This window comes from Lissotriton helveticus, chromosome 5_1 (genome assembly GCF_964261635.1).
Source record: "Lissotriton helveticus chromosome 5_1, aLisHel1.1, whole genome shotgun sequence".
NCBI lineage: Eukaryota > Metazoa > Chordata > Amphibia > Caudata > Salamandridae > Lissotriton > Lissotriton helveticus.
Window position 1 is genome coordinate 1,775,567,321 of NC_136065.1, and position 14,957 is coordinate 1,775,582,277.

The 14,957-nt window shown below is 42.3% G+C and overlaps 1 protein-coding gene across 1 annotated transcript in view; it reads right to left on the bottom strand.

Moving 5' to 3' along the window:
* LOC144755797 (E3 ubiquitin-protein ligase RNF113A-like) overlaps window positions 1-14,957 on the bottom strand; it is a 361,545-nt gene that overhangs the window by 244,689 nt on the left and 101,899 nt on the right. Inside the window, exon 5 of the mRNA XM_078645059.1 lies at window positions 1,329-1,438. Coding sequence (XP_078501185.1) covers window positions 1,329-1,438 — 110 coding nt within the window. The remainder of the gene's footprint in view (window positions 1-1,328; window positions 1,439-14,957) is intronic.

Sequence of the window (14,957 nt, forward strand, 5' to 3'; positions counted from 1 at the left end):
AGAACCCGTTCGCGACAGATAAGGCCTAGCTCTCTGTCTCAGCCCCCATGCAATGAACGGAGAAATATATGCTTTTCTGATTCTTAGTGGTGAACAACCTTTTGCTTCAGACAATACATCCCCTATCATATCAGATTGTACAAGATGTGCTTTTCGCCCTGACACAAGAGATGTCTCTGCTAGGTCGAAAGTCAGCTCTCCTCCCAGTTACACGTCAGTTGCACGCCATGCTCAAAGTTGCACAATTAGGGCAGAGTTCCAGCTGGTCATGCAAACTCCTCCCCTAAGTACCCACCCACCTATGACATCTACCTATCATCTACCTATGACTCATCAAGTGTACGCCCACATGCTCTTATCTCTTTCTTGCTCGGCCTGGAGCGCTCCTCCCTATGTACAAGGAGAAAATTGTATATATGCTGTTCATTGTTATTGAATGTTAGATTACTCTTCCTGAACCTCAGTGGTGATGGAACATATTCTCCCTTTGACTCGAGTTATTGGAATAAAGCCCATTTTAACTTGGACACCACGGATCCTGTCTCTCATTTGATGCATGATATTTGGTTAATGCCTAGAAATTCTGCCAGGGTAATATTTTATTTACCACAGTTCTATCATATTCCACAGTAGCTATTCCAGTGGCATGTTTAATTCACCACTGACAGCAATTCATATTTATAATGAGTTATTTCAACAGGATACTCAGAATTTAAAAAAAACCTTTTCATTTGACATCTTTTTAAAGGTCTAATGTTTTAGAACTGTCAGTGTTAACTCGTGAGATACTTATACAATAAATGTGTAGGGTACAAGATGTAATGTCTTAACATTTACAAATCAAGGACCTTCCAACATAATAAAGTAGCATTTAAAGGACTAGATTTATCTGCAAAAAGTGCAAATTCTCAAAGCAAAAAATGCAATGAGAAACAATTTTGTCTTTCAAAATAAAGTGTTCAGTCCAAGCCCCCTAGTGGACACATGACAATGTTCACCTGACTTGAAAAGCAAGAGAGCTTAGAGCAATACGGCTAGCAAGAGGGCTTAGCACACTCTCCAATGAAAGCTACAACTTTGAAACTCGGTTAAGCCAACTCAGCCTTCTCTCCTTTTGGGGTGAGTAAACCATGTACCATTAAATTGGGTAATATTAACTGTGATTATTTACAACTGCATGAAGTGAAGTATGAAGCACTATATGAAAACTATTTCCTGTTAGTCACTGAGGAAGGTCCAACTTAAGCTCTGCATCTTCTTCACTAGTTACTGAGAAATATTTTATACAAGTACAGAATCAAGATTAGAGACTTCAGAACAAAACTTACCGGACCATCCCAGAGGAGGCATTGCCAAGCGACGTGTCTTTGGGCTTCACAAACTTCTGATAATTGTGGATTCCTCTGTAAATCTTGTCATCATCCTTTCCCCTCAGCTCCTAGAGTAACAGGGGAGAGTAGTAAGTCCGGTATGGCAAAAACCCAGCAATAGATAGACCATATTAAATGCTCCTCTGCAGATAACTCTTTTCAGGATCACTGCTTTCAATCACAGTTGTGTCTGGCCAGAAAACCAGAAGGGAGAAACTTGTGACAAGGACATATAGAATAAATCCTTGCCATCATTCCCTAAAGCAACAGCATCCTTAATTCGAATGTGATCCGGTACTAAGCAATGTGACCAACTGAATTAAAGCGCACGTCATCCACACCATTTTGAAACTCTTTAGTTATTGCACTGGAAAATATTATATACCATGAGATGTCCATACATTTTCCATTTTCAAGTCAACTACCATAAAAGCAACCTCTACCCCACTAACCCTACCAACTGCCATCCCCTGGAGATGTATATATATGCTCAGGGACAACCCAGTGACCCAGTAGCACAGCAAATCAAATAGTATAAGGATCAATGGCATACCAGGCTGTTTAAAATGGAGTGACATAATCTTAGCGTTTTTAGGTCTCGCCTCTCAATGCGCATGCGCATTGAGTGGAGCGAGACTATAGGGGCTTAAACAAGGTTTAACTAAACTGGTGATTTGATGCTGTGCCCGTGCGCTTTTAGGAAAATGCGCGTGCACAGCATCAAATCGCCAGCCATCTGTTCCCCAGCTTGGCGCCTCCGCTCCTGCTCTCTCCTGGCTGCTCCTCTCCTAATTATTCACAGCTGGCCGGCTGGCCGTACTTTCACTTTCACGGCCGGCAGGCCGTGTCTCCTTAACACACTTCGATTTGCCAATCGTTATAATTATGACTTATAAATAACTCAAACATATCTTTTTTGGGGAAAAGCGCTATTTTAAAAAAATATGTATATAACCTTTCGCATCCCAACTACACTATTAAATCAGTAGGACGGAAAGATGCGTAGTCTGGCTTCTGTTTCTCTTACTATTGACGATCACTTCGTTTGTGTCGATGATCCTCGACTACGGATTACGTGCAAAGGTCTTGTTTTTCTGACCAACTTTTGTGAAAACCGCGAAGAAATGTTGTTATATTTCGGGAAGCAGAACTCAACATGCTACAACATCAAGTTAAAGAGCAACTACTAAGGTCAATAAAGCTTGGCTACAATAGGACTTGTGACATGTTAGGCTGCAGCACTTTGCATTTATTTATGATATAGCGCGAACTTTACCCGAAGGTGTCAGAGCGCTTCACAATAGGAACCGTTACATTACAAAAGGACGTGCTTAGTTCCAAACTAAAAGTTAAATAGACTGGTAGAAGGCTGTGTTATAACGTAAAGCGCATGTTCAGCTTCGGGTGTCTTGGTGTTAAAATAACAGACGTTTGCAATTACCCAACTCAATGCACTATGTCGGACCTCTGAAGGATAAATGGTTAAGTGGACCCACTAGGATTCAAGCCTGTCACCATGAAGCCAAACACATCGCTCTTTGCAAATTTAGAAAATATTCAGGTTGTGTGTTTTAGTGTCTGGACGCACTGAAAGGTCTAACTAGCTCTCACTTATTATACATGTGCATCCGCTAAAACAACAGCCACACTCATGCAGTAAAACGATCAAAGAGGTACTAACTTAATTTCGACATCATTATTGAAGTGCAGTTTATCTTGTCTTCCTCAGTACTTCGTACATCTCTCTAGAGATGTGGCCTAACGACCAGAGCTGCCATCTAAGTCACGTACATACAAAACATGTTGCATTACAAATGCTATAGGTGTCACATTCACATATAACTATTGGCATTGTAAATGACAAAGTTATCAATTTAGCTATTTTAAAAACCAACACATAAATAAAATATTTGTCATTTACAAGACCAATAGCTCCAACTTTTCTAATGCGAGACCTATTGCATTTCCAATGCTTGTTCTGCTTATGCAGCCCCCCCATTGCATTTCATATAGACTCAAATGTGCTTCATTATAGTTTGATAGACCATCAATTATCATGATATATTCATTCACGTAATTTATGACGCCTTGTAGAATTAAGTGAATGGGCAGCATTAATATGTTAATTCATGCACTTAACATAATTCATTGTGAAGCCTGCCTTTTTCAAAATAATCAAACAAGTGTATTTAATCATGTAAAGGCACATCTTAAGTCGACTGGAAAATCTTTGACTTCCTTGGAAAATTGTTAAGTGAAAATAGTGCTAATAATTATAAAGAATATGAATTCTCTAGGTGAGAGAAAACCTTCATCTTTTGCTTTTGTAGTTACTTCTAAACAAAATTCTTTTGAAAACATAGACCACCCATGTTTACCATTTTTGATTAATTCCCTTCTATTAACTATTACAACACCCCCCTTCCCCCCACCCACACACAATTTTCTATGTCATGATGAAACCCCAGTATCCTGGTTTAGGGGTCAAAACATCGACACTCAATGTAACAAAAAAACCAACAATGGACTTTTTGTAATTAAAGTGTTGAATATTTCGGAAATCCTATACTGTTGTTTGTTACTACGATATCAGCCTTTATTCATCCTTTGGATTTTGTTTTGTGATGGCTTGGACACTGGGGACACACTGCACCGGGTGTTAATTTGCTCATGTGTTGTGTATGTACTATATTGGCACTTGTATATACAAATTATTGTCACCATTGGATACGGTGATCATGTGTTTATCTATTGCCATGAACCGCATGAGGCTATTTAGCCTCCTAATTAATAACATGTTCTAGCAAATGACTCCAATGAGAACCATTATTGCCTTTATTTTTCACTGTGGCATCCAGGCAGCAATGCGGAGTAAACGTATGCCTGTTACAGGCTCTGCAGGTGTCTCATAAGGATACTCCAACAAAAGCGCAGTAGAGGTAGATACAGCTCTTGTGGAGTGTGCTCTGACTTTTTCATTCAAAAGACTTTCAACCTTATGGTGGCAAAAGAATATGGCTCCTGAAACCCATCGAGCTATACTGTGTCTCAATAGTGCACGTTCTTTCCTAGGAGGTCGATAATCAGAAGTTGGTCCGTTTTTCTAAACATTTTAGTTCTGTCAATATAACATTTTAATTTAACCTCAAGAGTATGAAGTGCTCTTCCCGCTTCATTATTAAGATTTCGGAAAACATACTTTAGGTCTATTGGTTCCTTCAGGTGAAAGTCTGATGGGGCTTTAGGGATAAATCAAGGGCTGGTTCTCAAAATGACCTACTCATCCCTGAATTGCATGTGTGTTTCCTTAATAATGACTGCTTGGATCTCACGAATTCACTTGGCAGAGTTTAGTGCCAATAATAAAGCCATTTTTCCAAGATAGATGCTTGAGATCTGCCTAGTGAATAGGTTCGAACAGGCATTTCATCAACTGAGAGAAAACTGTATTTAGTTGCCTAGATGCTGGTATTTTTTAAAATTCTTTTTCACACCACCCATCAGAACAGGAGGTGACCTCACTGGATCTTCCATCATCCAACTGCACAGGACGTTCTATCACTGAATTTTGCATCATCTATCTTGACAGTAAGTAACATTACTGGTTTTCCAGCTAAAGCCGTCTATAAAAGAAGTAGCCAAGCAAGAGGACTTCATTTCCCATCACCCATTTCCCATCACTCATCAGTACAGGAAATAACATCATAGCCCCCTGGACTACTACCCCCTCCCAGGACCTACTTAATGACAGCTGCAACATGGATGCACAGCAGACGCTCATAGCGGGCACATCACTGGTGTGCCAATGGCAAGCCCGTCTGCACCTGTATGGCACCCATCACCAGGCACCCTGGTTCGATCACTGACCAGTGATACTCTGCAGCACTCCTTGGGTCCCTAGACCACGGATGCTCTTTCTTTTTTTTTTATCCTCATTGCCAGTTCTCATGTTGAGACTCTTCCTATCTCTCTATTCTGATTGCGATGACCATCAGAGAGAGGAAGGAGTACTACATTATCAAAAATGCTGTTTCTGATATCAGTTTCCCATTTCTCTGTACCGCCCTAGGAAGTAAACACTGGGAACTTCAGAGCCTCCGGGAAGTTGGCTTAATCATTGGACCCGCTTGTTTTTTCTTTCCACTCCATCAATAAAGTCCAGACCTTATCTCTACTCTCAATATCACAGGCCATTTCCTATTCACTCGTTATAATAATGCTTTTTAAAAGTTCAGCAAAGGATGGCGGGCCCTCAGTCTTCCACTTCTTACAAATCTCACGTCGTGCAAGTAACGTCACATAAAAAATAAGTTTAGAAACAGCACCTTGGCACACCTCTTCCTCTGGCGAAAGCCCAAAGAACACCAAACAGGGGCTTACCTTAATTTGTTTACCTCCGAGCTCTCCCAGAAATTTGCAAACCTCCAGCCAGAATTTCTTAATTTTTTGACATTCCAGAAACATGTGTCTGTTGTCAGCTTCTTCTGTCTTACATCTTGGGCAGTGGTATTTGTACCTGTAGCCTTTCTTAACTACACTGGAGACCAATAAACTCTGTGAGCAGTGAATAAATGATTGTACTTAAATGAAGCAGGTTTCACAACTGCTCGATGCATTTCAAATGATTTTACCCATCTAATTTCAACCTCCACCACATCAAGCTCCTCACACCATAGTTTCCTCACATCGCCTCAGTCGTATCTTCTGCGTCTATAAAGGCCCAATACCAATAAGAGATCGCCTTATCCCAATGCTCTGTTCTAGAAATCTGGTCTGCCTTAGAATCTTCCTCCTCCTGAGCCCAATCCTGAGCTGCCCACCAGGAACCCAATTGATAGTATTTAAACCTTGTGAGCTTTCCCTTAGTCAGACTACGGAGCATCTCCCAACTCACTAAATTCCTCTCTTTCATAAAGTCTGCCCAATAATAAATACCTGCATCTTTTAGCGGTTGACTCAGTTGATCTTTCAAACATAAAGTGGTCCCCGGTGATTCCCAAATTGGTGCCCTCATCGAATAGTACGGAATTTTCAATTTTTTTCGAACATACAACCAGGTTCTTAAGGCTGTGCTTGATACCTTTAATCTGACCTTTTTAAAAAACTTTGGGTCACCATACTTAAATAAAAAGTGTCGTTCACCTTGACTCACCTCTCCAAGCATTGCTCTGAACAATACCCCCAAGGAGACCCTGTCTGGCTTATTTGCTAGAATACGAATCTTTTTTAAATGAAAAGCGTAACAGTAAACAAGCAGGTCTGGCTACGCCAACCCTCCTACTCCCAGTTTCGTCAGCAGTTTCTTCCACCCTATCCTTGCACCCTTTAATGCCCAATTAAAACTACCGATTTTCCCCTGTAGTTTGGCTATCTCTTTTTTTTTTTAAAGACAAAGGGATTGAATTAGAAAGAAACATAATTTTTGGCAGTATAACCATTTTTAAAAGGTTTACCTTACCATAGATTTTTAACAGAAGGTTCGCCCATCTCACCAATGTAGAAGATACCTCCGGCTTACTTTCTTCCAATTTTCACTTGGGATATCTTCCAATTTCTGTGTGATAATTACCCCAGATATCTCATTCTTGTTTTTACACCCTGAATATCTGTATCCTGGTTCCACTGCATAATCTCGGTTTTGTCTATGTTAATTTTATATCCAGAAATTAAACCAAAACCCTCGACTTTCCCCATCCAATTAGGTATTGCCTCTTTTGGGTTAATTGTATATAAAAGGAATTCATCAGCATAAAGGCCTAATTTCACTTTAAACCCATTGAATGAAAAAGGAGAAATAGTAGTGCCTGCTCTAATGGAAATAGCTAGGGGCTCTATATATAGATCGAACAAAAGTGGAGACAATGGTCATCCCTGCATTGTACCTCTTGTTATGCTGAACCAATTAGATAATTCACCGTTAGTCAAAACCTTGGCTCTGGGGCTCCGATATAGATTTTTCACTGCCCGCACCAAATTCTCTGGGAAATTAAACCCTTTAAGGACTGCCCACATATATCTCCAATAAACTTGATCGAGTGCTTTAGCAGCATTTACTGCGACTACTGTCAAGGATATTTTTTTAATTTCAGCAGTCAATAGTTCCTATCAACTGGAACGTCAGCTTGTTTAATTGCCTACCTGGGATGAAGCCCCTTTGATCAAGATGCACTACCTCTTTTATCACCTTTGCCATTCGCGCTGCTAAAATACCCACGGATGCTATTCCGCCAATTGCTGGTGCGCTGTTACTAACACCACGGTAGAAGCATGCACATGTATCCACTGCCAGTTCTCCAGCAGTCACCCACCCACACAAATACTAACAACGCCCTTAACACCTCCTCCCAACAGACACAGCACATAAACACCAACAACTCCTATATTCCCACCATACACCACATGAAACACGCACATCAACACCCACTTGGTTGCATGCTTCTCAACACATTATCACTCAGCAAACACAACCGAAATATGGGACCTTCTGAGTAACGATGAACCAGACATCCTCTTCATCAGAGACCTGGCTCAACCCCTCATCGTCTCCAGACATCGCTATGGCATTCCCAGCAGGCTACAAGATCACTCACCAGGACCTCCTTCACAAGCCAGGAGGTGGACTCACTATCATCTACAAGGAATCTTTAAAATGCATAACATTCACAGAGAAAGCCGCCCTATTCATGGAACAGCTGCAAATCTCTGGAATTCACCCTGAACAAAGTCCTTGCCTACGGACCGCAGGCCACCCATACCAACCTCATCACTGATTTTCCAGAGTCTACATTCTCCTCACGGACGTCAACTTTCACATGGAAGACTGAAATTACCCCTGCTCCACACCACTCCTCGAAAGCTTGAGCAACATCAGACTCACCTAGCTCATCACAGAAGCAATACACACACTGAACCCAATCTTCTCCACAAGTGACAGCATCAAATACAACTCCCCCACATAGCTCACATGGACCAACCACCCAATCGTCCACTTTCAAATAGACACATCTCAAAGCAACACCCCTACCAGGTTCAGCAGTCCAAGCCGCAGCTGGGGTAAAATCACAGAAGTAGACTGGCTCAGTGCCCCAGACCTGATCAGACTAGCCCCACAGACAACCTCGACAAAGACAACAACTGAACCAAGAACTGCGTGGACTTTCTCGCACCCATCAAACCCAACAAGCCTAGAAGATCAAACAAGCAGGCCAGCTGGTACACAGAAGACCTCCAAGACACAACAAAACCCACTTTAAACAGCTAGAAAAGAAATGGAGATCGGCCAAAACACCACAGACAGAATTACCTACAAAACTGCACTAAGTTACCCCTGATCTGTTTGAAAAAAACTGCACTAAGACTATCAGCAGCAAATTAGAGATTCCAAGAAAAAAGCATTAGTGGACCACATGGAAAGAAGCTCCAAAGGCTGCAAGGAGATCTTCTCGATCATCAGTGATTTTACCTCTTCCTCAGCCACTGTTAACAACATTGCTGCTTGCCAACAACTCTGCAACAACCTATCTAACTTCTTCCACAGCAACTTCGCAAACATAGACAGCAACTTTGCACACCAACCCAACCCCAGAAAACTCATTGCTAACCTACCCACCACCAACCAAGAAGGCCACCTGACCGAATGGACAACCCAAACAGCACAGCGGCAACTGTGCAGACTATCCACTCAGGGGCCCATGCCCCCACATCATCTACAACCTGGGAACATCACCAATAGCACCACCAGGAACCATAAAATCAAAACCTCCATCACTTCCACCACTTTCCTGGATGAACGGAACTTGCAGTAATCAACACCCTCCTCAAGAAGCCCAGAGCTGACCCGGCATTAGCCGGCAATTTACAGGAAAGTGCTTAACAGTAGATTCTAGTTAGAAATCCGCTTAGCGCGGGGACATGCCAGATGGCGTAACCAGGCGCATTAGAAATATTAAATAAATAAATAAAAATAAATAAATCTACTGAGCAACTTCCAACCAATTTCCCCGCTCTCTTATCCAGCCAAAGTGATTGAGAGGGTAATGAACAAGCAACACACAACCCACCTCGAGCTACAGCATCTTTTAGACAACACACAATCAACAAAGCACCAAAACAGCACTCACTGCAGCCACCGATGTCATTCGAAACATCTGGACCGAGGAGAAACAAAGGCCATCATCCTGCTCGACCTCTATGCGGCCTTCAACACTGTCTCCCACAACACCATCATCAGAAGACTACACGAGATTGGCATACAAGAATCCGCTCTGAAATGGATCTGCTCCTTCCTTATGGGAAGAAGCCAAAGGGTCAGGCTGAGCCCTTCACATCAGAGACCAAGAAACTGATATGCGGTGTCCCAAAAGGATCGCACCTCAGACCCATTCTTTACAACATAAATGACCTCGCTCGCCAACATCATCCGATCACAAGACGTCACCGACACCTCCTATGCGAATGACACCCAACACATCCTCTCCCTGAACGACAAGACAAACGCTACTAAACCAACTTCACCAACTGCATGCCTGTGGTAGCAGACTGGTTGTGAACCAACTTCCTGAAGCTCCATTCCGACAAAATGGAAGTATTGGTTTTCGGCAACAAGACCTACCCAAGAGATTCCATTTGGTGGCCGTGAAAGCTGGGACCAACACACACAGTGGAAGTGTAGATATCGAACTAAAGAAGAGGCTTAGGCGCACAGCAATGTGAAATAAACACAAATTGTACAGGGCGGTTGATATGGTGAAAAACAGATAAAGGTGCTCCAACAGGTGACGTAACTAGCCAGAATACGTCCAATAATTGTAGCAAAGTAGTGTGTTACGTGGTACGTAAACACAACCCTGTATGCGGGCACACTTGTGTAGCTCAGCGTGGCTGATTCAAAAGAAAGTTCAAATCCATAAGTTTGCAAAATTTGCGTATATTTAGTAAGTTCAGAAGTTCATTATACGGGGCGTTACATCACGCCATGTATTCAATTGAAAGTAATCTAATAACGTATGTTTCAAAGTATGCTCCGATGCATTTCGGACTCGTGTAGTCCTTTGTCAAGGAGCACTGCTTCCACATCAGTGTACAGCTCACATCGGTGTGTGGAGGTTCAAAGAAGTGAACTACGTGTCTCGGGCTTACGCGAAGCCCGAGACACGTAGTTCACTTCTTTGAACCTCCACACACCGATGTGAGCTGTACACTGATGTGGAAGCAGTGCTCCTTGACAAAGGACTACACGAGTCCGAAATGCATCGGAGCATACTTTGAAACATACGTTATTGGATTACTTTCAATTGAATACATGGCGTGATGTAACGCCCCGTATAATGAACTTCTGAACTTACTAAATATACGCAAATTTTGCAAACTTATGGATTTGAACTTTCTTTTGAATCAGCCACGCTGAGCTACACAAGTGTGCCCGCATACAGGGTTGTGTTTACCAACACACACAGACCACACAAGAAATCTAGGAATCCCCCTGGATGATAAGCTCAACAGGACTGCTCAAGTCAATGCAATGTGCACCTCCTGCTTCCACATCCTACCCATTCTGCAAAAGATCTTCAAATTGTTGCCTCAAAACTCAAGATGGAGCATCATGAAAGGACTGATCACCAGCAAGCTGGACAAATGGAAACACTCTATGCTGGAATCTCAAAACAACTCCTACACAGACTCCATGCAATCCATAACGCAGCTGTTAGACCCATACTAGACCTCCCACGCTGCACCCAAATCACTTTACACCTCAGAAAGCTGACTGGCTCCCCATTCACAAGTGCAGTCAAATCAAACTTCTCAAGTACACATACAAAGCCCTACACAACGCAGGACCATACACTTTCACCAATCCACCAGTCACCTATGCACTGCCTCGCTCGCTCTCATGAAAAACTGGAGGTCACTCATTGTCCTACAAGACATGGAACGACCTTTCTCAACACAAACAAGAGTCTTATCCTCACTTCTTGAGTTCCACAAGGAGATGAAGACCTGGTTCTTCATATAAGCACCTTGGGATCACACACTTACACATCCTGCCCAACTGCCTGGATACCCACTCGGGTGATTAGTGCTCTATACAAAATCAACATAGCATAACATAACGTTGGATAAGTCCTGAAAAGATCCTAAAGAAACTCCTTTATCTGGCTACCAGATGGGAGCGACAATTGGCCAGAAGATCTTCTAAAGCACGTTAAAAGTTAAAAGTAGCATGAGCAGGTCCGAATGTGCTAGGTGTATTAAATACAGCTGGCTTTGTTAAGGTGGAGGTGACAAGGGAAGAACATCATTCTGATAGCACTTTAGACAGAAATTAGTCCTTTAACCTTTATAGGTTACATTAATTGTTTCAGCTTTGACCTTAGCCAAGATCTTTCTGCAATCCTCTGAAGTATTTAAAAGATGGAAATTACTGCATTCTCGAGCCAGGAGGGTAAACTGAGAGACCCCGATGTTGGATGAAAATTGTGGCCTTTGTTCATTGCAAACTGACAAATCATTGAACTTGGTGTTGCTATTCCGATAGGTGCAGTAGCTTTGTGTACCAATAATGTCTTGGCCACGCTGGAGCTACTAGGATAATGTAAAATGGTTCTCTTTTCATTTTGTTCAGTAATCCGAGAATTAGTGGCACAGGGGGAAATTAAGGATTCCTTTTCAGACTATCTGGAAGGCATTTCCCCATGTCCCTTTCTGTGTGTATCTGCTGGCATAGAAGTGACTTTTGCGATTGAGATGTATCTCAAACAAGTCTAGGTTTGGATTTTCCCTGTTCTGAAACATGTGTCGGCAGACGTTGGTGAGATCCCCATTCAAGGCACTTTTGATGTTCTGCTTTGAGTGTCTGCCCATTGATTGTTTATTCCAGGTTATGTTCCATCTTTAAAGTAATCTGCTGTTGAAGAATCCATTTCTATAACTTTTGGCTTCCCTGAACAACAGGCTTGACTTGTTCTCTTCCTTGGCTGTTCAGGTAGTACATCATTGTTTTGTTAGTACAAAGTAGCACCAATGAGAGTTTTGTTCTTGAAAGAACGGATTGAAGTCCTAGGGCAACTGCCCATAACTCAGCGAGGCGGAAATGCGTATTGGTTTCTTGAGACAGTAATTTTCCATTGACTTTCAGGTCCTGTAAATGCACTCCCATCGTCCCAGGAACTATGTGGTCATCTCGAATTGAGGCACTGAGTTTACAAATGGGGGGCTTTGTTCTGGGAGGGATCTGAATGATGTCCTCAAAAAATCCTGGGCTTTGAGTCCATTGTGTATCTCTCTCATTCTAAAATGGCCTCATGCATAGGGGACAGTGGGAAATTAGTAGAACGAAGGAAGTCAACTTTGTCAGAAATCATGTGAATAGTCAAACAGAAAAACACTTTCTTTCCAAGAGGGTACTGGCTAAATCAGTTAACCTCAGCATCCTCTCTTTCGTATGGAATGCTTTGCATTAGATTGCATTCACAATTGCCCCTAGAAAAGCTATTTGTCTGCTGTGTCGAAGGAAAGATTTTTCCCTTTTCAGTGTCAGACATAGATTACTCAATACCTGAAGACTGGCCCCTGTGGATTCCTCTTCACTGTGATACAAAAGGACCATTTACAATTAAGGCGTCCAGGTATGGAAAAATCCGATGCCCTTTCCCTCTCAGATAAGCCATGGCTGGGACCATGCACTTGGTGAATATTCGAGTAGCAGACTTGAGACAGAAGGGTAGAACTTCAAATTGGTAATGGCTTGCAGCCACTTCGAACCTTAAATATTTCCGATGTTTGTGATGGCCAAGGATATGACAATTAGTATCCTGAGGATTTTCTGCAGCTTAACCATTCGAAGTGATTGGTAGAAAGAAACTGAAACAGAAATCTGTTATTGGATTGGCATAAGGGAATTTTTCTAAGGCTTTTTTTATGGAGGAGCGAAAAAACATCCAAGTTAAGGAGACAAAGATATTGGTGCAACCTTCTGACTAGATTGATTTCAAGGGAGTTTCATGACAAATATTTTTAGGATGTGGTCATGCTGAATTAGATCCAGCACCCACCGATCTGTGGTAATACATTTTACAGCCATTGTAGCAATTGGAAAGCCTTCCACTCACCTGTCATGGGGGAACAGAGGTACCCAGTGCAAAACCCTAAAGATCCTCACGTCTCTGTATTCAATTGTATGGGATGGAGAGCATCATCTAAAGGTTTGCCAAATAGAGCCTCTCCGTCAATGGGCATGTCAAATATTTTAGCCTAAAACTCGGGTTGAAAGGATGTTGCTTTGAGCCATCCTTGCATCTTCAACATGGCTGCTTCAGCAAACTGGTGAAAGCCAAAAGAGGCAATATCCATGGCTGTATCCATGATTTCGGTGGATGTTCTTTCGCCCTTTTGTTTAATCACATTTGTTTCATTCTTCTTGTCGTCTGGTAGATAGGCTAAAAGCTTGCAGATCAGACCACGTTTGTGTGTTAAACCTCCCTAACATGGCTAGAGCATTAGATGCTACAAAGGTGGTAGCAGCCATTGCAGAAAATCTTTTGCCCTCATTATCCAAACGTCTACCCTACTTGGGAGATGAAATGGAACATGGTACGGCAGTGTTTCCTGAAAGTCTCTGAGGAGTCTGCATGAACACAGAATCTGGACGCAGGTGCCCAATATGGCAAGCTAGAGATTCATCTGGGGCCTTGTACTCTTTGGCCAAACATCCCATTACAGCAGCAGCCGTTGAGTGGTTCTTCATTACCTTGAGGCCCTCAGCTCATTTGTGGTTTATCGCTTTAACTGGCTTGCATACCATATTCTAGAAATCAGAGAAAACATTCTGCCTGCTTAACTGCAAACCTGGACACCTTGAAGAGTGGACTAGACAGATGATTTCTGGGAAAAAAGTGTCTCCCTCAATACTCCAATTATCATAATCCTGAAACTTTACTTGAAGTTGTACAGGACTGTAAGCCGAACCAAAAGCACCTTCTTCCTCAGTCTCATCAACATCCAGTAAGTGCATAGGTGGAAGAGGAGAAACCTTGCTGGGAAAACTTTGTTCCAGAAGGATAGAAACCAGTGTTTCCTCCTCTGTAATTAGAATAATGTTGGATTGCTTCATTGACGGCGTTGTTTACAATGATATTTTGTGTTTGAAAAAGGTTGTAGGATTGACAATATCATGTTCGACGGTGCTGGTCCTGCAAACAGTATAGTCGCTGACTGCTTCACTGACTATGTTGTTCTCGATGTTCATGACAACAAATCTGCTGTCGCCGTTGATGGCAGTTTCATTAGGAGTTTATTTGAAAACGCCATGTCTTGCCTATGAAAGAGTCCGTAGATGCCTTCCTAGTGTCAGAACTCAGAGGAACCTTGAATGAAGATGTAGAAGGATCCCCACTAAGGTTTCTCAGGCCTTGTTGAAGAGGGGTCTGTTTCTTCATGGGATTCCCTCCCTCTGAGACAGGACTCTTGCTTTAATGCTTTTTTTCCTGGTCCTTGTGGATCTTTTTGGAGGGCTCCTGAGAGGATTCCCTTTGTATATGGCATTCTCTCTTCTGAGTCTTTTTTGGGAGGAGAAAATGTTCCCTTACCTTC